This window comes from Phocoena sinus, chromosome 1 (genome assembly GCF_008692025.1).
Source record: "Phocoena sinus isolate mPhoSin1 chromosome 1, mPhoSin1.pri, whole genome shotgun sequence".
In the NCBI taxonomy this organism is placed as follows: domain Eukaryota; kingdom Metazoa; phylum Chordata; class Mammalia; order Artiodactyla; family Phocoenidae; genus Phocoena; species Phocoena sinus.
This window is the reverse complement of record NC_045763.1, coordinates 36,001,800-36,025,415: the sequence shown is the minus strand read 5'-3', so window position 1 is coordinate 36,025,415 and position 23,616 is coordinate 36,001,800. Positions and strand designations below refer to the sequence as shown.

General features: G+C 45.5%; 2 protein-coding genes across 3 annotated transcripts in view; both read right to left on the bottom strand.

Moving 5' to 3' along the window:
- Positions 1-18,528, bottom strand: part of ST3GAL3 (ST3 beta-galactoside alpha-2,3-sialyltransferase 3) — a 224,679-nt gene extending 206,151 nt beyond the window's left edge. Inside the window, exon 1 of one of the 2 annotated variants that reach the window (XM_032633218.1) lies at positions 17,555-18,528. The gene's annotated coding sequence lies outside the window, so the exon portion shown is untranslated. The remainder of the gene's footprint in view (positions 1-17,554) is intronic. The other variant, XM_032633202.1, reaches the window with a different exon arrangement.
- A 1,344-nt stretch (positions 18,529-19,872) lies between these two features.
- The window catches only part of KDM4A (lysine demethylase 4A), a 42,208-nt gene continuing 38,464 nt past the window's right edge, over positions 19,873-23,616 (bottom strand). Inside the window, exons 21-23 of the mRNA XM_032636790.1 lie at positions 21,953-22,072; positions 21,363-21,455; positions 19,873-21,228 (exon numbers count right to left, since the gene is read on the bottom strand). Coding sequence (XP_032492681.1) covers positions 21,088-21,228; positions 21,363-21,455; positions 21,953-22,072 — 354 coding nt within the window. The 3' untranslated portion in view covers positions 19,873-21,087. The remainder of the gene's footprint in view (positions 21,229-21,362; positions 21,456-21,952; positions 22,073-23,616) is intronic.

Here is a 23,616-nt window from a genome sequence, read left to right as displayed (position 1 = left end):
GAAAACACGCACACCACGACTACAGAGAAGCCTGCGCACCATGACGAAAGATCCCACGTGCCTCAACAAGGATCCCGCGTGCACAACTAAGACCTGACGCAACCAAAAATAAATAAAATAAATAAAAAATAAAAATAAATCTTAAAAGGAATGAGCGCTCTCTCTCTCTTCCTTTCTGAATAACTTAATCTAAAAGCCATTAGGCTTTAGGGGCCAAGCAAGGTAGGCACATATATCTGGAGTTAAGAGGGGGAGGACCATCAGGCCATCATGATAAGTCTGGGGGTATGGCAGGAGGTGATAAGGGACTGACCAAATAAGTAAATATACTGAGGCTAACAGGGGCCAGATTTCTCAGTGATGGAGAAGTGAGTTGAAAATGTAGAAAAAGAAAAACTAGAATAAATCTTTTGGGTTGTACTGGAATTGAAGGTATCAGCGTGAACTGATGGTTTTCAATATATACACATAAAAAATATAAAAATAACTATAGATGTGGACAGTGTATGTGTGCTTTTGTATAGGTACATGCTTGTAAGCCCTAGCTCTGTCCACTGAAAGGGCCTGGCAGCAATCATATCCCAGTAGCAATAAGCACACCTAGCACTTCAATCTTGGTTTTTAAATACTATTCTCCACTATGTAATAGGAACCAGGGGTCCCTGGAAGAATGGCTGATTCCAGGGCTGAGGCAGAGAAGGCACTATCAAGATAAGCCTGAAAGTAGGAAAGTGCTCAAAGAGTGCCATGTGAAAAGGAAAATGCAGTCAGCTTGAGGGACTCCTATTGGCCAGGTCTGGGGCAATTTAGACTGATAATAACAGATTATGACCCACTAAATAAGAATTTAATAAGTGAGGAGAGGAAAAAGCTCTCCCTTACAGTGGAATGAGTGTAGATAATGTAATTAGAAAATCACTATTTAGCAATCATTTTAGTAATAATTCAGCTACGAAACATCAAAGGATGCTAAAATTAATAAGTAATATTTTGAGAAATGGGATATTATATCATCTTAAAGTATCTCCCCACAAGATACTTATTAATTACAAAGAGGAAAAGAGTAATTTTACAATGCAGAAACCTGATAAACACCACCACAGACTAGCTGAAGGATATATGGGAGTTCTTGTAATATTTTTGCAACTTATTTGTAAGTCTGAAATTATTTCAAAATTAAAAGTTTTTAAAAAAGAAAAAAACTTAAACCAAATGTGCAAATAAATGTTCAAATAAACATCGAATGATATTATGCAGCCAATTAAGATGTTGTTTATGAAAAAATTTTAATGACATGGAAAAATGCTTATGATATAGTAACAAATGAAAAACGTTGAAAGAAAGAAAGAAAGAAAAAGACCAGAATAAAAACATAAGAACACTAACAGATGAATGCAGAGAATTTTTCTGGCTGCAGGAGGGTACCTGGCCTCCCTGCACAGCCATGAAAAAAAAGCACACAGGGGCTTCCCTGGTGGCGCAGTGGTTGAGAGTCCACCTGCCGATGCAGGGGACACGGGTTCGTGCCCCGGTCCGGGAAGATCCCACATGCCGCGGAGCGGCTGGTCCCGTGAGCCTTGGCCGCTGAGCCTGCGCATCCGGAGCCTGTGCTCCGCAACGGGAGAGGCCACAACAGTGAGAGGCCCGCTTACCGCAAAAAAAAAAAAAAAAAAAAAAAAAAAAAAGCACACAGGTAAAGAGCTACAAGTGCTCACAGCAAACTCTCTTCAGCATGTAGAGGGAATGCAGCAGCTGGACTCATCCCCTCCTCATGCATTCATCTTATCTCAGAGAAGGATCTGTCTCTCTTCTGTTCAAAACTAATGTAACAAACACCAAGTGCCAGGGATTATGCAAGGCACAGAGGACACTAAGACAATCAGATTTATACCCTGCCCTAGAGGAGTTTGACTTCTCACTCCCCATTCATTCTTCCACCCACCACAATCTGATCTGGCTTCCAATCCTACCTGTCGCTCAATTAAGTTTACCACCGACCTCTTAATTGCCAAAGCCACTGGACACCAGGGTCCTCCCATGACTTGACCTTTCTACAGCATCCGAAACTGTAAGAGGTGTACAGTGTGGTGGTAAGAGCTCTTTCTTGCCTTCTTTACTTAGCAACACCAACTCATCTTCTAGGACTCTGTTCAAGTCTTACCTCCTTCAGAAAGCTTTCCTTAAACACTGCCCAACACTATGGCAATCTGTGCTCCCGAAACACCCAATGTTTACCTCTATCACAGCAACTGTAAAATATCTTATCTATTTTTCTGTCTCTGTAAGGAATTAGCATACAATTTGAAAGCAGAATCTATAACTTAGGTCTGTGAATCACCTACATATAACAGCACAGCACTTAGTACACAGCACATTCAAGAAGTGTTTGTTTAAAGATAAAATAAATTAATATATTTCTAATTATATTCCCCCAACTCTAAACACAATTAATATAATTTGTACACATTCCAAAAAGTAATATATACTAAAGACATAATGTGTGTGTGTGTGTGTATATAGAGAGAGAAAGATAGAGACACAGAGGAGGGAGGACAGAGGAGAGGAGCGGGAGGGGGAGGGGGAAGAGAGAGAGGAAGGGAGGGAGAGAGGGAGAGAGGGAGAGGAGAGAGGAGGAGAGACAGAGGGAGGGAGAGAGAGAGGGAACACACAGCAATTTTAAATGTAGAGAGAAGCTTAGGGTGCTGTCTCAGGCTTTTTATATTCTCATTCCACAGATATCCCCAAGGCAATCTCATTCCACTTCCATGATTACAATTACCATCCTTATCCCAAATTTTATATATTCCATCCAGATACTTCTTGTAAGTTCCATGTCCATTTATTTATTTATTTATTTTTTCCATGTCCATTTATTTAACTTTTTTTTTTTTTTTTTTTGGCCTTACCGTGCAGCTTGCAGAATCTCAGTTTCCTGACCAGGAACTGAACCCAGGCCCTGGCACTGAAAGCCCAGAATCCTAACACTAGGCCACCAGGGAACTCCATTTATTTAATATCTGTATCATCATCTAGATGTTTCACAGATGTCTCAGACTTCCCAAAAAAACCTCCTCTTTCTCCAGTATTCACTATTTCAATAAAAGGCAACACCTTCACAGGTGCTTCTGTCAAAAACCTGGAAATTATCCTTGACACTACCCTCCTTCTCACTCTCACCCTCCATATATAATCAGTCATCCAGCCCTATGAATTTTACCTCTTAAATACTTCTTAAATCCACCTGTCCCTCTATCTCCACTGCTACCATCGTATTTCAAGTCACTATAACCCTTTGTTTGGGCTACAACTATAGCTTCCTAATAAGCCTCCCATGTCCATTCTTTTGTGTGTGATAAATTTGACGTTACATTTTGTAAATTTAAGGTGTATAGCGTGTTACTTTGATATATTTATATACTGTAATATGACTGCCATTTAAGCAATATTTATTACATTATAGTACAATATTATTGTCTATATTCATTATACTGTATGTTAGATCTCTATGGCTTGTTTACTACTTGCTACAAGTTTCTACCCTTAACCGTCATCAGACTTATTCCCCCATCCCTCAACCTCTGGTAACCTCCATTTACTCTCTGCTTTTGTACAGGTTTGCTTTTCAGATTCCACATATAAGTGATATTGTGCAGTACTTGCCCTTCCCTGACTCATCTCACTTAGCATAATGTGCTCAAGGTCCATCCATGTTGTCACAAATGGCAGGATAGTCTCCTTTCTCATGGCTGAATAAATATTCCATTGTGTATATGTACCACATCTTTTTTTATCCATTTATCTATTGATGGGCATTTGGGTTGTTTCCATATCTTGGCTATTGTGAATAATGCTGTGATAAACAGGCGTGTATGTATATTTCATCCTGTTTTCATCTCCTTGGGTACTTCCATATTCATTCTTGATCCTCTTCAATTCATTCTCCACATAGCAGCCAATGTGGATCTATTTTATTCCCAGGTTTAAACTTTGTAAATTTCCCACTGTCTTTAGGGTAAAGTCCCAAACCCCTTAACAGGGCCTATAAGACTGCATGATCTGGCCCCTGCCCACATCTCCTCCCATCTCTGTTACCATCTCTTACCACCTTACCTCTGTGAGTCTGCAACAATGAACGTCTTTCAGTGTTTTGAACTTGTCATCCTGTCTCCTAATGGCAGGCTGAAGCCTTCTTGACCCTACCACTTCACCTAGCCAACTGTCACTCCGCCTTTAAGTCTCAGCTTAAAAGTTAATTCCACAGGGAAGCCTTACCCATCTCCACACTTTAGGCTAGGTCTCCCTATTAGAAATTCCCACAGCAACCGTATACCCCCATCCATTACATAATGCATTTGTACTCAGGAGTATTTACAGTAATTTGCTTAAAATTTTATTCTGGCTAATCCAGGCAGTGAACAGGTCTATTTTATTCACCATTGCATCCCTGGTAGATATTCAAAAACTATCTGCTCACTGACCAAATGTTCAGTCACTTATAGTCTGCTCAAAAAAAGGTACAAAAGGTACATAAAACTAGGTTATTTTAATTAGCCATAAAAGAAAATTCCATAAAAATTTGAACTCACTGAAACAAAGTACACCAAACTCCTGTCATTTCTAAAACATCCTACAATGTGGTTATTTTCTAAACTATACCTAGCAAAAATTTTTAGTCTGAAATGTTAGAATTTTGTTGACCTTCAAATAGCAGCCATAATGAATATGAACTCAATTATGACAAAATTACACAGAGCAAAAGCCACAAAGTATTTCCTGAACATGTCTCCTGTGAATCCTTTTGAGGCAAGCTAATTAGAAACTATTACGTACTATTTATTACCCAGCTTCCTGAACAAGTTACTGGAAAAGATCAATTTTTTTAAATGGTTTTGCTGAATGTATACTTCCTTTTCAGACTTTATGCATGCCTAAGCAGATTTAAGTAGTTAATTAACATGCAATATATTACCTTATTCTATGCAGAAGAATTGTGTATTTTCTAATTGCAAGTCAATGCAGGGGAAAAAATAATCAATATTGCTAATATTCACATAGTACTTACGGCAGACTAGCCACAGTTCTAAAAGTTTTATATGATTTAATTCACTGAATCTTCTCAACAATCCTACAAGGTTATCATTCTCATTATATAGAGAATAAACTGAGGTACAGAGAGGTAAAATTATCTAAGATCATAGAGCTAGTACGTGGCAGACTGAGGATTCAAATCCAAATGATCTGACTTCAGTCATATAATTTTTTTCATTTGAAGAAGTTATATAGTACAACAGAACAAAAATGAAACGTAACCAGTGAAGAATCTAAACAAAAGTGGAAGAAAGGAAAGGGGAGGGTCGAGGGGAAGTGTGGTAAAGGAAGAGCACACAACAGAAAAAACTTTGTCACAGGATGGATACAGATCATTAACAAAGGTTCTACCAGCCCCTCCGCCACTCCCAAAAGGCTCTAAAAAACAAGCGGTAACTAAGAGCCAAGATTAAAGTGAGAACCTCAGGGAAAAAATAGTGAAACAACATTTTTTAAGTAAATTTAACACTCAGGAAAAGTGAAGAAAGAAAAATAACACCACCACAAAAACAAAAGCCTCAATGAAAGGAACAATTAAGAACTGCTGAAAACACAATAAGAGTCATGAAGGCCCTGGTGGATAAAATGTGAGGAAGATAAAGGGCTTCCCTGGTGGCGCAGTGGTTGAGAGTCCACCTGCTGATGCAGGGGACACGGGTTCGTGCCCCGGTCCGGGAAGATCCCACATGCCGCGGAGCGGCTGGGCCCGTGAGCCATGGCCGCTGGGCCTGCGCGTCTGGAGCCTGTGCCCCACAACGGGAGTGGCCACAACAGTGATAGGACCGCTTACCGCAAAAAAAATAAAATGAGGAAGATAAAATGAAAAAGAATAAAAGGTTTAAAAGGATTTACCAAAACAAACCCAAACAAAAAACAAAAACAAAAATACAATAGTTGCCATAGGAGATCCAGCATAGGTATGATTGGTGTCTGAAAAAGAGAACCAAGGATACAGAACAAAAAAAAGATATGCAAAAATGGATAATCAGAGAGAACTGGGCTGAGGGCAAGTTGGCCCAAAAATACAGAGTCCCAGCTTCTCTGAGCCCCAATAGCCAAGGTGGCAAGGATAACCTGAAGATCTGCAAAGGGAATTAAAAAGCTAAGGGTATGCTGAGGTTCCGATTACCCGCTGTGTGGATTAGACTTACTGCCTCTTAGCTCCAAATTCATCCTTTTTGCTTGCTCTGTGAAAATGGATCTGGGCCCTTTAAATATTTTCCTTTTGCTAGTTGACAATGATGTCAAGCTTTGTCACTAGACGGTGCTGGAAAGCCATGGCTTCTGGGTTCTAGTGTGTTCCAGTGTGTTCCTCTAGGTAGGCTCCTGCAGCACACAGGACTTTTCCAGTGGACAGCAGCCAGCAGTGAGCAGCGGCCAACAGCTTCCCTCAGCACTTCTCTTGGGCAGTTTTGTAGCAGAGTGCCTCTGGTGGGACGTCTCTCTGTAAACAGCTTTCCCCAGTACCCAAGACGGGAGATTTCTGGCAAGCTCCACCATGCAGCATCACAGTGGCTCATCTGCAATCCAGTGAGCCACTGTCATGTCCACTACACCAAAGTCTGAATCTCAGCCTGTGGTGGGTGTGAGGCAGGTTGGGAAGCTCTTTGTTGAGCACTCTAGCTCATCCCTGAGGTGGCGGCTGCTCCCTGGATCTGTTTCTATATTCTCTAGAGTTCTCTTTCTTTTTGACAGCGTTATTGAGATATCATTCGCATACTATACAATTCACCCATTCAAAGTATACTTTTCGATGGCTTTTAGTATTTTCAGAGTTGTGCAAACATGACCACAATCAATTTTAGAACATTTCTATTACCCCGAAATGATTCCCCACACCCCTTAGCTGTCATCCCCTACAAACCTCCAGCCCTGAGCAACTACTAAACTCCTTTGTTCCATAGAATAGGCAAATGTTTATAGATATCTCATATAAATGGAATCAAACAATATGTGGTCCTTTGTGACAGGCTTCTTTCACTTAGCACAATGTTTTTAAGGTTTGTGCACATCAGTACTTCACTTCTTTTTATTGCCAAATAACATTCCATTATATGGACCATCTTTTATTTATCCATTTGTCAGTTGATGGACATGTGGGCTGTTTCCACCTTTTGCCTGAATAATGCTACAATGCATATTCATGTACAAATTTTTATAGGGACATAAGTTCTAATTTCTCTTGGGTATATATGTAGGAGTGAAATATACCCAGGTCATATGGTAACTCTATGTTTAACTACTTGAGGAAATGCCACTGTTTTCCCACCAGTGTATGAGAGCTCTGATTTCTCCACACCTGGGCCAACACTCATTATCTGTCTTTTTGATTATGGCCAGCCTAGTGGGTGGGTAGGAAGTGGTATCTCATTGTGTTTTTTTTTTTTTTGCAGTACGTGGGCCTCTCACTGTTGTGGCCTCTCCCATTGCGGAGCACAGGCTCCGGACGCGCAGGCTCAGTGGCCATGGCTCACGGGCCCAGCCGCTCTGCAGCATGCGGGATCTTCCCGGACCGGGGCACGAACCCGTGTCCCCTGCATCGGCAGGTGGACTCTCAACCACTGCGCCACCAGGGAAGCCCCTCATTGTGGTTTTGATTTGCATTCCCCTGATGGCTAATGATGTTGAACATCTTTCCAAGTGCTTATTTCTTTACAACTTACTAGCTAATCTCGTTATTCCAATTCGCTGTTAAAGTTAATAGTCCTTACATTAAACTCTACCTGCTGAAAGTACCACGTCATTGGACCTAGACTTGTGTAACATGGGCAGTCAGTGACTTTCTGAGTACAAATTAGATATCTACACTAAGGTTTTAAAAATGGAAGGCAGAAGAGTAAAACTGCAAAGATTTTGTCCCTGGTCAGATGTTCCCTTTATTAGTAGCTGAGAAAAAAGCCTAGGGGAGAGGGGTAAAAATCCAAGGAAACAGAACTTTCAGTTTTGCATGTTTTAGTTCATTTCTGTTTTTACAAACAAAAAGCCTTTCTGAATAAGAGCTGTTAATGTTTGGTTTTATTGGGTTTCTGATTATTTGTTTTAATGGTGTGTTCAGAGGACAAGCTTCTAGACATAATTCTTTATTTGGAAAAGTTGACTCCAATCAGTCTTGAGGAAATGCAACTGGAATATTTGAAAAGATGATCTTGCTTTGGGCCAGCTGAGATAAAATGGTGGGGACTGGTGTTGAAGGTGGCTGGGAGACGGCAGCATGTCCAGAAAACTGGAAACAGAAGGTTGCAGCACAAAAGCAGTCAAGAACAATACTTAAACATGGGCATGGCTGTGTTCCAATAAAACCTGCCGGCCTGTTTGCTGGCCCCTGCTATGCATGGTATATAGACACACAACATGTAGCAAAACCACAAGAGCATAAAAACACGCATGGGAATTTTAAAACTTTAAATTCAAGATAGTGTTTTCTCTGGTGAAGGACGGAGGAGACCAGGGAAAAATACATGAGGCTTTTACTGGAACTGTAATGTTCTGTTTCTTAAAAAAAAAACAAAAACTGAAGTAATATGGCATATTAAGATTTGGTGATGGGTATCATCGTATTATTCTGTTCTTGTATGTGTAAAATACATCATTAGAAAATACAAGATAAATGTTCCCTTTCATTGCTATTATGTCTCTGAGACTTCAGATGTCTTAGGCCTATGTAGTAGTTCCACATTGTGTATCTGCTCATATCTTTTTTTAAAAAGGGCAAGGAAAAAAATATAATATTGCGGAATAACTAGGCTGGAACCACGATCGAAGCTATGCCATCTTATCAGTCCAGGCAGAAGCCATTACTACACACCTGAGTACAGCAGTAGGAACACAGTGTGGTACCTGCCCTCAAGAACAGTGTGATGCATGTAGTTAAACAGGTACGGACATTATGAGGTGGTGGAAATTTATGACTGTCTGTGAGGTTTCAGAAAAGCTTCAGTGAAGAAGCTGAAGCAGTAAAAAGGTAGAGAGGCTTTAGATGCCATGCTAAGGGGTCTGAAATTTATCCCACTGGCAATGGAGAACCAGTGAAGGGAGTAAGCAGAGAAATGATATAGTCCTATCTGTATTTTAGAAAGATCGCTTGAGTAGCAATACAGAGGACAGCCTGGAAAAGGCCAAGCAAGAGCAAGAAGAGGCTGTTGTAACAGCCCAGGCCATTCACTGTCAGAGAGAATAGACATCTCAAAGGCACACAAAGATTCACCAAGGTAACAAAAGAAAATACCAGAACTCCTGTTTATAAACTTTTCTGATATTTAATTTCAGTGGACACTGGCCTCCTCAAACAATCCCTATGTCAGACATCTTGGGGCACATGAGGTTCAGGAAGAATCCTCAAAAAGTGTGAAAGTTCCAGAGCGTGGGGGGTAATGGTACCATTACGTAATTACCATTTGCTTCGTGATGCAGTGCAGTTTATGCATTAAGTGACATCAATGTGGTTAATTTCATAAAAATTGGATCATATTTTAAATAAATAGGATCATAACTAAACTTGACGATGAGATGGTGAGTAACCATGAAACTCTTGTGCCTCAAAGAAGTTCTCTGGTTATCATCTGGCCAAGCATGTATAAGACTTCCAGGACTTAAAGAGCAGCTGTATATTCTTCTTTTACAAACATACTGGTGTTCCAAGTTTGCTAAACTTTTCTGGGATGGCAAATGTCTGTTAATAGTATGGCACCTAGAAGATTTTCCAAAATACACACATCTGCCCTTTCAAGGTGAAGAACATGTCTTAACAAAAGCTAGAAACTAGTTTTGTTCGTTTGTTTGTTTGTTTTTAAAGAAAATACGTTGAGTGCATTTTGACAACAGATGTTTGGCAGTCTTTCCATCCTTATGTTATTTTGTTGCCAAAAAGATGTAAAAGTGTCATTTATAAAAACTCTCATATCTACATGCCAGCAGTTCTCAAACTGTGGTCCAAGGACCCCAGACAGTCCCCAAGACCCTTTCAGTGGATCTGAAACAGGAGGGAAGGGGGCAGGGCACAACCTTTGAAAGAATGACATAGCTCTAGAACATGACATAAACTGATTAGAACCAAATGGGTCCAAGATGGTGGACAAGTCGACTTCCACTAGACCTTGAGCCTCAGTATTCGCTCACTGTAACATATCAGCAAGCTAAATGACACACCCACAAGCGCCATGACAGTTCCAAGACAGACCACAGGATTAAAAAGTGGGCCGTTGCCCAATTCCTGGAAATCCCTTCCCCTTCCTGAAATAGCTGGAATACTCCTCCCACTCATTAGCCTATGAAATTACCCACCCCTATAAAAACTGACAACCCCATACCCTGGTGCCTTTCTCACCTTCTGAGATGGCCCACACTGTGTCTGTGGAGTGTTTCCCTCTAAATAAACCCACTTCTTACCTATCACTTTGTCTCTCACTTTATTCTTTCTGCGATGAGACATCAAGAACCTGAGTTTCATTAAGTCCTGAAACCAGTGTGTGATCTCAGTTGGAAGACTGTGGCTTTTGGCCGGGTTCGAGTCCCAGCCACATGAGTTCAAATCTCAATCTGGGTTTAGGCTGGGTTTGAGTCCTGGCACGTGGGTTCAATCCCAATCTGAGGTGCACAGTTTCAGATCCACGAGTTCAAAACTGTTTTCACAGTGATTCTCAGACATTATTTGCCCTGTTCACTCTCTTTCTCTCACCAAGGGTCCAGCACAGTTTTCCAGAGGCTATATAACACATGATGACATGTGACTATATCACTGTCCTCACACCTAATGGAATGCGTGCTTGTGTATTCTCGTGACTTAAAATTTTCTCAGTAACTTTTAATACATTAAATACCAATAGACAAAACCCATAAAATGAAAGTTCTTTGGGGTTTCAATAATTTTTATAACTTATAAAGGGGTCCTGAGATCAAAAACTCTGAAAATCACTGCCATATACTTTGAAAACTTAGGAACAGAATATTCTAACCTGTTTAACATATTTCAAACACAAGGTTTCTGTGGGGTTTAAGTCATGTCAAAAACACATAAACATGCCATCGTTCCATTATTTTGTAAAGAAAACTAACATCAAGGAAAAGGGGAATTTACTGACATATAGACAAATAATAAGACAAGGCAGTAGATAACATTTAATCAGAATAATATAAGTCGTGCAGAAGTTCACAGGGAAGGAACTCCTGTCAACCAGGATGACCAGGCAGAACCTAAAGGAGAACAAATTGGGATTAAACCCCTATTATCATCTTTACAAACATTTCAGAAGAAGACCGAGGAGGAGCAAAATTTCAGGGGGACACAGTCAACAACGATGATGACACGCTGAAGAAGCGCACACATTTTAGCAGCCCAAGCAGTGAGCACATTAAAACATCAGCGACAAGAGTGTATGCACACGTGCATGTGTCACTTCTGGGTGAGGGCTGGGAATGGCTGAATGACCATATATAATTTGTTGGCATTTAAAGAATGTTTACATTGGTACGATATTCATATCAACCAACTGTTCCCTTCTTGATCTCAGGATAATTCTCTCATGCCCAACCCACCTAGACCACCATCACTGTGGCGCAGTGGTTATGAATCTGCCTGCCAATGCAGGGGACACTGGTTCGAGCCCTGGTCCGGGAAGATCCCACATGCCGCGGAGCGGCTGGGCCTGTGAGCCATGGCCGCTGAGCCTGCGCGTCCGGAGCCTGTGCTCCGCAACGGGAGAGGCCACAACAGTGAGAGGCCCGCGTACCGCAAAAAAGAAAAAAAAAAAAAAAAAAGATGTATAAATAAAACCACAGTGTTGGCAGATGATTTTAGGCTAACGATCACCTACTGTGAACCAGGGAATATACTAAGCATTAAGAATCTTAAAACTGGGACTTCCCTGGTGGTCCAGTGAAAAATCCACCTTCCAGTGCAGGGGACATGGGTTTGATCCCTGGTCGGGGAACTAAAATCCCACATGCCATGGAGCAACTAAGCCCGAGCCCACGCACCACAACTACAGAGCCCACGCACTCTGGAGCCCGTACGCCACAGCGAAAGATCCCGACATGCTGCAACTAAGACCTGACACAGCCAAAAATTACTTACTTAATTAATTAATTTTTTAAAATCTTAAAACTATTATTTTTACGTATTTAATAGTACAGGAGCAGGCTTTTTACAACTATTTGCTCAAATTCTCAGAACCTTGCAAGGTAGGTATTTTTATCCGCATTTTACCAATTTTACACAAGAGGTTCTGAAGCCTGCCCAAGGCCACACCTTAGAAACTGGTGAAGCCATGATGGAAATCTTGGTTTGCTGACTCTCCTCTACCCCCAGGCAGGACATGGACACACCCTTACTATTACTGCAGTAGCCTAAATGGTAACCTTCCCTCCAGCCTCACCTCATTCTAAGCTCTCTTCATCCATAATATTTTATGACCCTGTAGCAGACATGGCACTACGGTTGCAAACCTCAGAACCTCCCATGTCAGAGAAACAGGATATTCACTCCTCTGCTGCCTCCACACACACTGATCTTCCTAAAAGGCAAAGCTGATAAAGTCATTTCCTACCTTCAAACCCTTCAGTGGCTCCTCCTCCTCATCACAATAAACTCCTGAACTCACAAGCTTCCGTCTAACTTCCGCAGCCTCCACACACTCCCCAAACATACCCTATTCTCCTGCCTTTCAAGCATCTTCAGAATGCAGCCACACTCTCTTGTGTTTCTAGGCCATTACACATTGTTTCCTGCCTGAAAAGCCTTTTAAACCCACATCTACCCAGCTACTAGCTATTGATCCAAGACTTAGGTAGGTGTGAGCTTCTCTGGAAAACCATTATTTATATTCCCTGTGTGGCATCAGATTCTCTTTTTAGGAGATCCCACAGGACCCTCAAACATAGCCCGTTACAATGTATTCTAACTACAGGTTCACTGGTTTCTGGTCCTACCAGACTAAAGGCTCTTTGAGGCCCGGGATATGCCTTTTGTTTTTGTAATGCCATAACCTAGCACAGAGGTTAGCAGACAGTTCATGCTCAATAGCTACTTATGGGGTGACTAGAGGGCCTAGTACAGTAGAAGACACAGACACATATACAACCAAGCAAAATAAAACAGAATAAATGTGAAAATAAGAAAGGTGTGGGCTTCCCTGGTGGCACAGTGGTTGAGAGTCCGCCTGCCGATGCAGGGGACGCGGGTTCGTACCCCGGTCCGGGAAGATCCCACATGCCGCGGAGCGGCTGGGCCCGTGGGCCATGGCCGCTGAGCCTGCGCGTCCGGAGCCTGTGCTCCGCAACGGGAGAGGCCACAACAGTGAGAGGCCCGCGTACCGCAAAAAAAAAAAAAAAAAAGAAAGAAAGAAAGGTGTGACAGGATGCCAAGGAAGTGGAAAAAGGTAGGAAAATCTGGGGAAATCCTGAGATTTCCTTACCTGATTTCTCAAAGTTTCTTCAAATCCTGCTGCTGCTGCTGCTGACGTTGATAATCATAATCATGAGTCCTTACCTTGAACTGGGAACTGGGCAAAGCACTTTACATAAAGTGAACTCATAACCACCCTACGCACTTCACCGACGATGCAACTTGGGCTCCAGAATCAGACACTTGCTCAGTGTTAGATAATCAATGGCAGGAGCAAGATTTCAACCCAGGTCTCACTTTCTTTGTTAAAAGCGAAATCTCCTCCCCAAGCGCCAAAGTTTTATAGCCTCAATCAAACCCAATTAAACCAGTAAGGTTGAACTAGGATCCTTTTTAACCATTCAAGTGAAAATGTACCTTGAGTTAGTACACACTTCCTTGCTTTTTAAATTGTGTATCCGGAATATAACTGAACTTTCTGTGGATGCCTCAGGACTATCTCTGTGTTCATCACTGAGGGTGCTGTAAAATAGTGATGCCCTCAGGAGTGACTGTGCTATGACTGGAAAATCACTGGCTGCGCTCGTATCAACAGCCTCGGCCTGTTACATTACAAGCATTACAGTGCTTGCAATGGAGTTCTGACTTCCAATCCACCCTCATTCCACGCCTAGTTAGAGCTATTATTTCTTGCTACTGGCAATGTGTTTCTCTCTAGGAGCCCATCTGATTTCGCTACCTCTAATCTTCCATGGGCCATGATACTCAAAGAAGATGTAGCAGTCATTACTGCTGTCCAACAGTTACTTCTGGCTCTTTGCTTTCCAGGCACATGCTAAGACAGCAATTCCTTGCCCTTCTTTAAAGTCAGGCATGGCCATATGACTTGCTTTAGCCAATGATATGGAAATGAAAGTGACAGGTGCCACTTCAGGATGGAAACTTGAAAGTCCAGTGTCCCTTGATCACCATCTTCCACTCGATCAAAATGATCATGGAAACGCCACATTAAGAGGGAGTTTCCAACAGCATGGGTCCCTGAGTGACTGAGAGGAGGAGAGTTACCTGTGCAGTCATGCTGGACATGTGGCATGAATGAGAAGTCAACTTTTGTTCTGTTAAGCCACTGAAGGGTTTTTGTTAATGAAGCCTAATCCAAGCTATCCAGACCAATACACCAGCTCTCTCAGTAACAAATTATCTCACATAAGTAACTTCATTTACAGATTTTATGATGGACATTTTGTTTGCACAAAGAATTTTCTTTGCATCTATCCTGGTTCAAAGCTATGTTCAATATAAAATATATTTGCCAAGTACCTCCTATGTACAAAACACTGTGCTAGATAATGAAGAAGATGGCCCATGGCTTGAAAAAGCTGCAGTCTTATGTTGGCAATTGGGGCAAAAGGCAGATTCTAGTGTTATAATGGTTTGAAGGAGAAACAAGTCCCATCTAGATAGGGAGAAAAGTACAGAAAAGCTTCACAAAGAGAGTTCCAATCAAATGGCCCTGAAACATGGGTGAGAACCAACGATTAGAGATTCAAGGCGGTCATTTAGGATAGAAAAAGCAACAGAGCACGACAGCAACAAAGAGCAAATAGTTCCACAAACTTGGAAAATATAATAAAATCTAAGGGAATGGCAAGAAATGAGTTTACCCATACTGCCCAGGCTAGGCTGGTCTGTGCTTAATTCAACAGACGGTAGGAAGCCATTAAAAGTCTAGGCTGGGGCTTCCCTGGTGGTGCAGTGGTTAAGAATCTGCCTGCCAGTGCAGGGGACACAGGTTCGAGCCCTGGTCTGGGAAGATCCCACATGCTGCGGAGCAACTAAGCCCGTGCGCCACAACTACTGAGCATGTGCTCTAGAGTCCGCGAGACACAACTACTGAAGCCCGTGCGCCTAGAGCCCGTGCTCTGCAGTGAGAAGCCACCGCAATGAGAAGCCCGCGCACCAAAACGAAGAGTAGACCCCGCTCACTGCAACTAGAGAAAGCCCGTGTGCAGCCCGCACATAGCAACAAAGACCCAACTCAGACAAAAAAAATAAAAGTCTAGCCTGGGGAATTGAGATACCTGCCAGTGATGACAGTACACAGGACAGATGGAAGGGGTGGGGGGGAAAGCTAGGGGGTTTCTACAGTAATTCAAGGGAATGGGATCAATGGCCCCAAATCAGTGTGATGACAGTAGGAACAGAAAGAAGCTAGACATAGTGTGGAGGTAGCAGCAACAAGACCTGGCAACCAACTTAATACAAGGGGGAAAAAAAAGAAAGGCAAGAATGATTCTTGAGGTGCAGATCCTGGGTAGCTGAGAGGACCATTATTCTAAATAGCTAAGGTTACTCAGAAAAGTGACAAGGGCACATAAAGTGCTACTGTCTATTTTTCTAATAGCTAGCTCCAGTTTCATCTGAAGTACTACTACTTGTTTACCCTTTGCTCCACCCAGGACAAAGTTACTTCCTGATTTGATGCCATCAACCTGCCTTTTTTGTATAACCTCATCTCCCACTTTTTCTAATAAGAACCCCCTGGAACTACCCATGAGAGTTTTGGGTTCTCCCCTGCCACCTTTCCCATCCTCACTTTCTCATTTCCTCACTTCTCCTTCCTCTTCACCACCCAGGCCTACCCATTCATGGCTCAACTCAAGCCTCAGCTCTCCTGTGAAACCTTCTTCAAACACATGGATTTCTCCTTTTCCAGAATTTTCATAGACCTACTATCTTAGAATTCTAGAGACCATTTTATTAGTGATCATTTTCTTGTGTGCCCTTTATCTCCACAACCATCTCATAGGCCCATGAGAACAAGTCTCATACAATACAGGTCGTGAGGTCCCCACAGTTGCACTGCCTTGCACACAATACATACATGATAGACACTTTATTGATGATCCAAAGTCCCTTAGTCTCTAAGAATATGCACATCTTTTTTTCTCATTAATAATTTACTTTTATTAAACTCTGATTAGACATTTAGACATGTGAAATAGGGAGATTCATCACTTAATACTTCAAAATATCCTTGAGTTAAGAATCTTTAATCTTAGGAGCTGCTATTGCCTTAAGAGATTATTTGAAAATACCATTTCGGTCATAAATTTTTGTGACAGCTTCCTTTTAACCCTTTTGACTTGAAGGTATACCCAACAGTTAAATGATCATCACTCCAAGGTGATTCTGACTTAGAAATAACCTACTTTTCCATGCGGTCTATTTATTTTCATGAACCCAATAAGTGCTTTTTTTCTACCTTCCTGTTCAACTAGCTACAGTATAGTTAATTCAAAGTGTATCCACAGAAAAGTTTGTAAGTTTTTGTTGTTTTTTTGTTTTGTTTTTAACAAAATAACAGCTGCCTACATTGGTCCCTCTCTCAATTAATTGCACTGAGTCAGGTCACACGTTTCTCTCCTTCCTCCTATGTGCGGGGAACACAAACATAAGTGAGGTCTATTAAGGAATCATAAAAACGAGCACTGTTGCAAAGAGGAATTCAAAATGTTCGTGGCAGACTATCCTAATCAAACCTGCTCGCATCACTCAGACATTTCCTCCTGCAAACAAAATCACAGGGCAAACAATGGGGAGAAATGCCAGAGAAAAGGAAGCAAGAGGCGTACTTTGTCAGTAAAATTGACCTCAGTCCCCGGAACATCTGGCGGCTGGTAGAGCAATAAGCAATGACAGCCGCTACCCGTACGCTGCTGATTCCCACTCAGGTTTTCCACTTCTCCTCCCTCTTCCCATAGCGAAGGCCCGCCTGACCAGGTCCTTCCTCTGCGCCAGGGTGCTCAGCGCTGCGGGGGTCTCGCGCGCAGGTGACCTCAGACTGCTCGGCCCGGGTTCAGCCGTCCTCTCCCCCGAGGCCTGGCAGCCCATATCCAGGCGAAGTCTCCCAGGGACCGGACTCCCGGCCCGAGCCCCCAGTCCGAGCCGGACTTCGTTATTCGGACACGGCTGGGCCGCGCCCGACCCCTCCTTCCCCAGCACCAGCGCGCGCGGGCTCCGCACCCCACCAACCCGGGGACCGCGAGCTGCGGGGGAGGGGAGGGGCGGCGGCGCCCGTTAGCCGTGGTGACTGCCCGCCCCGACGCGCGCAGGACCGGCCCTTACCGCAGCAGAGAGGGAGGCAGGCGGTAGGCGGCGCCCGGCCCGACGCTGCCGGGAAGGCGAGGGCGACGGCGAATGCGGCGGCGGCAGCCGCGGGGAACGCCGGCGGGCGCCCAAGTCGCGGTGGGCCGCCTGGGCGCCGCCATAGTGGGGACGCAGCGGCGGGCGGAGCGCGCGGCCGCGACCCCGACCCGTGGACGACGGGACCACCAATCCCACTCTCCGCCTCAGCGCCCTCACCGGGGGTTGGGCATCCGCGGCCAATCAGCGCGCGGGAGCCGGGCGGGGCGCCGGGCTGACCAATGCGGGGCTGCACTGCAGGCAGAGAGCGGACGCAAGTCCGAAGCGGCCCACTAGACAATGGACCCCCGAGTTTTCCGGCCCGTTCGCCTCGCGCGCCAGCCGGGACTCGGGCTGTTGGCGGTTCAGGGCGTGGGTCCAGCGGGCCTGGCCTGCTGGTTCCGCGCCGACGCCCACCCCTCGGCTCCCCGGAGCCTATCCGCCGCCTTGAGGAATCTTCCCCCGGCTTCATGCCCCGCAGGGCGCGCGTCTGGGATGCGGACCCCTCTGACGGCCGCAGGGCTCGCTGTCCGCCAAGATGACCCCTCGAGAGCCTGTTTCCTCGGCCGTGCGAGGGACGGGGGTACACGGTCATTCCACACTGAGGGACGCAGGCATCCGCCTGGAAGCAGGCTGAGACACAAGGCTGTGGACCTCCACGGGCTGGGCGACCCTGCTCAATCCTGTGGAGTTGGGTGGACAGCGGTCGCTGGCTGCCCTTATTACTACTTTAGAGCCTCTTCTTATTCCGGGCACAGGACCATTCCGCCCCATCTCGTCTACCCTTTTCAGTTCCGGAGGTCCCAGCTTTTCTCCCACCCTACTGGGGCACAATTTAAAACGTTATTCCCCCGAGGGGAGTTAGGGAAGAGAGGAGGAACTGTCCGGCTGTGATCCTTGGTTGCCCACCCAAAGACGCTGCCTCACCAAAGGAGGGCAGTTTGCCCTGGCCAAAAGGCTTCTGAGGGGAGCCTGCCTAAGACAGGCTGGTGCCCGCTTCCCTGGAGTCAGTCAGTCCGCTGAGGCCTGGGCCTGACTGCAGGCAAGAGGGCCTGTTCCGTGGGACTTGAAGCTCTCATCACCTCCTTAAACTTCAGTTTCCCAGGAGGTTATTACATTTGACCAAAACAAAACGTGAAAGTTTCTAGAAAAATAGTCAGCTGTTGAGCAAGAACTCTGCTGGGGTTACAGAAGGGACTACCCTGCCTGTCCTTCAGCAGGGCTGGGGATGGTAGGGTCAGTGAAATGCAGGGAGGTCTGGGACCCTGCCAAGTCTGGGGAAGTGTTTCTTCCCTCCAAAGATGTGTGCTCCCAGGGCTTGCCAATCCATTAAGGTCTGGCTCTGTCCACGCTCACCTGGGAATCCTTGGGTGCTGGACAAAAAATTCAACCTCCCTTTCTTGGCCCCAGGAGGGAACTGGCATAGAAAAGTAGGTATCTTTGAGACCTGCTGCTCCTCCCTTCCCCCACAATCAGACACCAGAGGTGGCAGCCACCTCCCAAGCCCCAGGACACAAAGAAGCATTGAGTTGCTGAGCTGACCCAAGATTCTCCCGCACCTGGCAGGGGCCAAGAAATAGGACCTAGTGCCTGGCTGTCCAAGACCAGCTGAACAGCTCTGCTGTGCCCAGTTCACTGCCCCTCCCACCCCTGCTGCTGCTGCTGCTGCTCTAACCTTGTCCACCTGGACCTCAGGAACCCAATGGGGGTCCAAGGGACCGGGTCTTCCTCCGGGGAAGCGTCTCACCAACTACAGGCAACTCAGAACAGCTTCAGGACCTAAGGGAAGCACGCACAGGGTGGGGGGCAGGGGTTGTCAATCCCTTGCTTTTCAAGCACCTAAAATGTACTGCCTTCTTTCAAGCTGGTTCTACAATTTTTATGGAACGGACACTGGCATAAACTTACACCTGCTCGATGAAGCTAACAAGTGGGGTCAAGATGAGAGAGATCAAACTCAGTTTTACAAGTTGTGGAAGTGGTCTGGTCCTTCATCTATCACCTCTTCCTTCCCATCTCTAGGGCCAGAGAAGCAAAAGGAGGTACTCACGGCCAGAGGTGCCTCTACTTCCCAGGTCCCACCATACAGAGCCACAGGACCAGAACTTGACAAGGAGCCCATCTCTTTAGGAGGGCTTCCTAGATCCTGCCTTACTGAGTCTTCTTAAAATGCATGGCCCTGCTCCAGAGCCTATGACTCTAGATACACTCCCGGCCTGACCCTGGGCCACTCAGGCTCCTTGGGGCAGACACAGCCAATCCTCTGCTCAACACGTTTTATTGCTAAGGACAAGGTGATGCACCGGTTTTCAAAATAATTTGGTTTATAGCGTTCATACGTAACAAAAAAAGGGGAAGTATTATAAATCTGATTCTTGTATACATACGGTATAAGTGTGAATCCCTCCAACCCTGGGCCCAGGCAAACAAATTCATAAGGAGCAAAAACCTGTTTAACCCCTTCAGTGTTGCCCTCCAGTCCCACCCCGCTCCCAAATCAGCTCCCTCCCACCCCCAGACCAGGGGGCATATCTAAACCCACCCCCTGGCCTCCAGCGGCCCCAGTTCATCTTAACCCTCCCAGCCCCTGCATGATTGCAATTTTCTGTTGACAGACTCACCCGCCAGGCTCTGCCTGCTTCCATCATTAGATCCCCCTTCAGAGTATTCCCCACCCACACCCTTTAATACTGTCCACAGGGGCTCTGTGCCTAGAGTGATATGGGCACACACCCAGGTTACCCCTATCTTCTCCTTCAAGAGAAGGCAAAGAGGTGGCGTTAACTCCTTAGCATCTCATCACTGCAGCTTTGCCAGCACTCTCTTGAGGCAGTTCCAGAGACAAACGGATGCCACAGCCATCTCCAGCCAACCCCCAGGGGCCCTTACTCAGTTCGGCTGAGGGCAGAATTTCACATTTTTGTTGCCCTGGATAGGCAAGGAAGAAAGTAAAGGCCAGGGGCTGGCAGAAGCTGGTCCAGACCAAACATACATACGCACACACGTGCGCACACACGCACGCACACACACGCGCGCACACACCACACACACACACACACACACACACACACACACACATAAATACAAAAAGGGGGAGGGGGCAAGCACCAGCACCTCTGCCTAGTTGGTGCAGGTGATCATTAGGAAGCTAAGTCCAAGGCCAGGAACAGGGCAACCAGCCCAGCCAGCACAGTCGACCCCATTACAGACTGGGGCCCATGCAGCCACAGCGTTCCAGTGCTCAGCCCATCAGCTGGGAGATCAGCGGCTGCTGCCACATGTCCAAGTACGGCTTATTGTTTCATTACAGTGGAATGCGATGAGGGTGGGGTGAGAAGATGATGGGGTCGGTTATTTCATTCCTTTTCATTTTACAGTTCACTTTTAGAGACTTCAGAGTTCCAAGTGTCTGCTGTGCTGTGGAACCCGAGTGCTTTCGCCTTGGCAGCTGGGACTCTCCTGGCCGCTGGAAGCACCTACTCCATGATGGCCCGGTATAGTGCAGGCTCAATGTAATCTTCCCGGTATCTTGAGTTGATAACTCGTTGCCGTTTCTTTTCCTGCTTAACCTCTTTCTCCGTGAAAATCTCATTGAAGCGCATGTCTGAGGCTACTGACTACAGAGGAATAGGCAAGCCAAATGAGCACTTTATGGCCAACCACCCCGAAGAAAAAAACAAGGGGACACATCCTTGCTTTGTTCCCTCCCTCCCAGATGGGAACCAAGGGCACACAGAAAGTACACACTCACCAGTCTAGACTTGACTCTCTTGGGAAGCTCTTCATCCAGCGTGTACACGTCATCTCTCTTAACCACAAGCTGTGAGCCATCCTCAAACTCCACCTACCAAGGAAACAAAGGCCTTTAGCTAAGATATCCCTGACTCTCTCCCTGGTCCATCACGCACAGTGGCAATTTCCTGCAGTCACAGGAAGGGTTTAGAACACTGAAGTAAGGCCTGCCATGTTTGAAGCCATACCTGGCAGACTGGACACAGGGCAGCCCCTAGCTCTGAAAAGGGGCTCAGCGGTCCCCAAGCCCCGGGCCGCAGACTGGTGCCAGTCCACGGCCTGTTAGGAACCGGGCCGCACAGCAGGAGGTGAGCGGTGGGCGAGCAAGCAAAGCTTCATCAGACGCTCCCCACCGCTCGCGTTACCGCCTGAACCACGCCCACCCCCGTCCATGGAAAACTGTCTTCCACGAAACCGGTGTGCCTGGTGCCAAAAAGGTTGGGGACCACTGCCTTAGCTCTCCCAAGAGCAAAGACTTCCTCTTGCTCAAGAGGAAACACTGAATTAATCAGGCCCCCTCCCCCATCCCCAACAAAAGCCTTTGGTTACCTGGTACATCTGGATGGGGTGAGAGGCCACGAACTTGGCTCCATAGACTTGGCCGTCTGTCCATCTCACTTGGACTACTTCCCCTTCAGCAGGAGGACCCAACTGGAGACAGTCCTGACTCTGAGGGAACATTAAGGAAGAAGGGTGAAAGGAAGGTCCACCTGAGAGACGTGCTAAGTCCAAGTCCACCCCATTATCTCTGCTGGCTGCTGCTGCTTCTAAGTGACAGAAAAAAGCAGCCATAATAAACTTAATAAATGTAAAGGACATGTGCCATGATCAAGAGCCCTTCTCATGTTCCTTCAACTGTCTCTCTAAGGGACAGGGGGACAGGGCTCTGCCAGGAAGAAATACTCAAACTTTACTCAACTATTTAAGAAAAGGGTTCTTAGGACTTCCCTGGTGGCACAGTGGTCAAGAATCCGCCTGCCAATGCAGGGGACACAGGTTCAAGCCCTGGTCCGGGAAGATCCCACATGCCGTGGAGCAACTAAGCCCGTGCGCCACGGCTACTGAGCCTGCGCTCTAGAGCCCGCGAGCCACAACTACTGAGCTTGCATGCCACAACCACTGAAGCCCACGCGCCTAGAGTCCGTGCTCCGCAACAAGAGAAGCCACCGCAATGAGAAGCCCGGCACCACAACGAAGACTAGCCCCCGCTTGCCGCAACTAGAGAAAGCCCGCGTGCAGCAACAAAGACCCAAAACAGCCATAAATAAATAAATAAATAAATAAAAACAAATAAAGTTTTTAAAAAAAGGAAAGAAAAGGGTTCTTAACCTTTTTTTTGAAGGAAAGGTAATAAAAGACCACCTACCATGGGACCTGGCAAAAAACTTTAGGACTTTTACTCCCTGCAGACAGGGGAACCCTAAGGATGGGTGGAGTCCTTGCTGCATTCCCAGCAGAGGGCTTGGTATATAGTGGGAGGTCAGTGTATGAACATGGTCATGGCAGCTGAATAAAAGGTCTGATGGGTAGACCTGGGAGAAGGTCCTTGCGGACATGGCCCAAAAAAGTACACATTGGAGCGGAAGCAGGGCAGAGAGTCTAAAATGCTGTGATATTCCAACTGCTCTTACCAATTCCACTACGTGACAAGAGTTAGGAAGGTTCTACACGCCAACTCACTTACTGAATAGAAATGGCTCTATACTGTATTGCCAACTCATTATTGACAGGTACTCAGTAACTATATCGTGTATGAATTCAACAACCAAGTAGAAAGTACTGCCCCCAAAAGAATCTGAAGTGGAAGTATTAACTAGCCAAATATGTGATCTGTGATAAATCCCTTAAGTTCTCAGGTATTAAGTTTTACTACAAGAGCAGTTCTCCAAGTATGGTCTGCAGACCTTAGCGGGGGTTCCTGAGTGGGGGTTAGTGAGAGCACGATGGTTTTCACAATAATATTAAAACATTAGCCTCTTTCACTGCGCAGACGTTTCCAGTGATGGTGTAACACCTAACACGGGTGCAACTGCCAGTGCTTCAGCACAAACTGACGCAATGGCCCGAAGCTCTACTACTTGTTGCTGCGTTCTTAACCACTGTGTACTCATGATTTAGGAGCAAAAGGAAAAAACCTGGTTTCATATAACAACGTCCCTTGATGAAGCAGAAAAAATTTTTGTGTGAAACCTCAGTCTTTGAGTACACGCGTT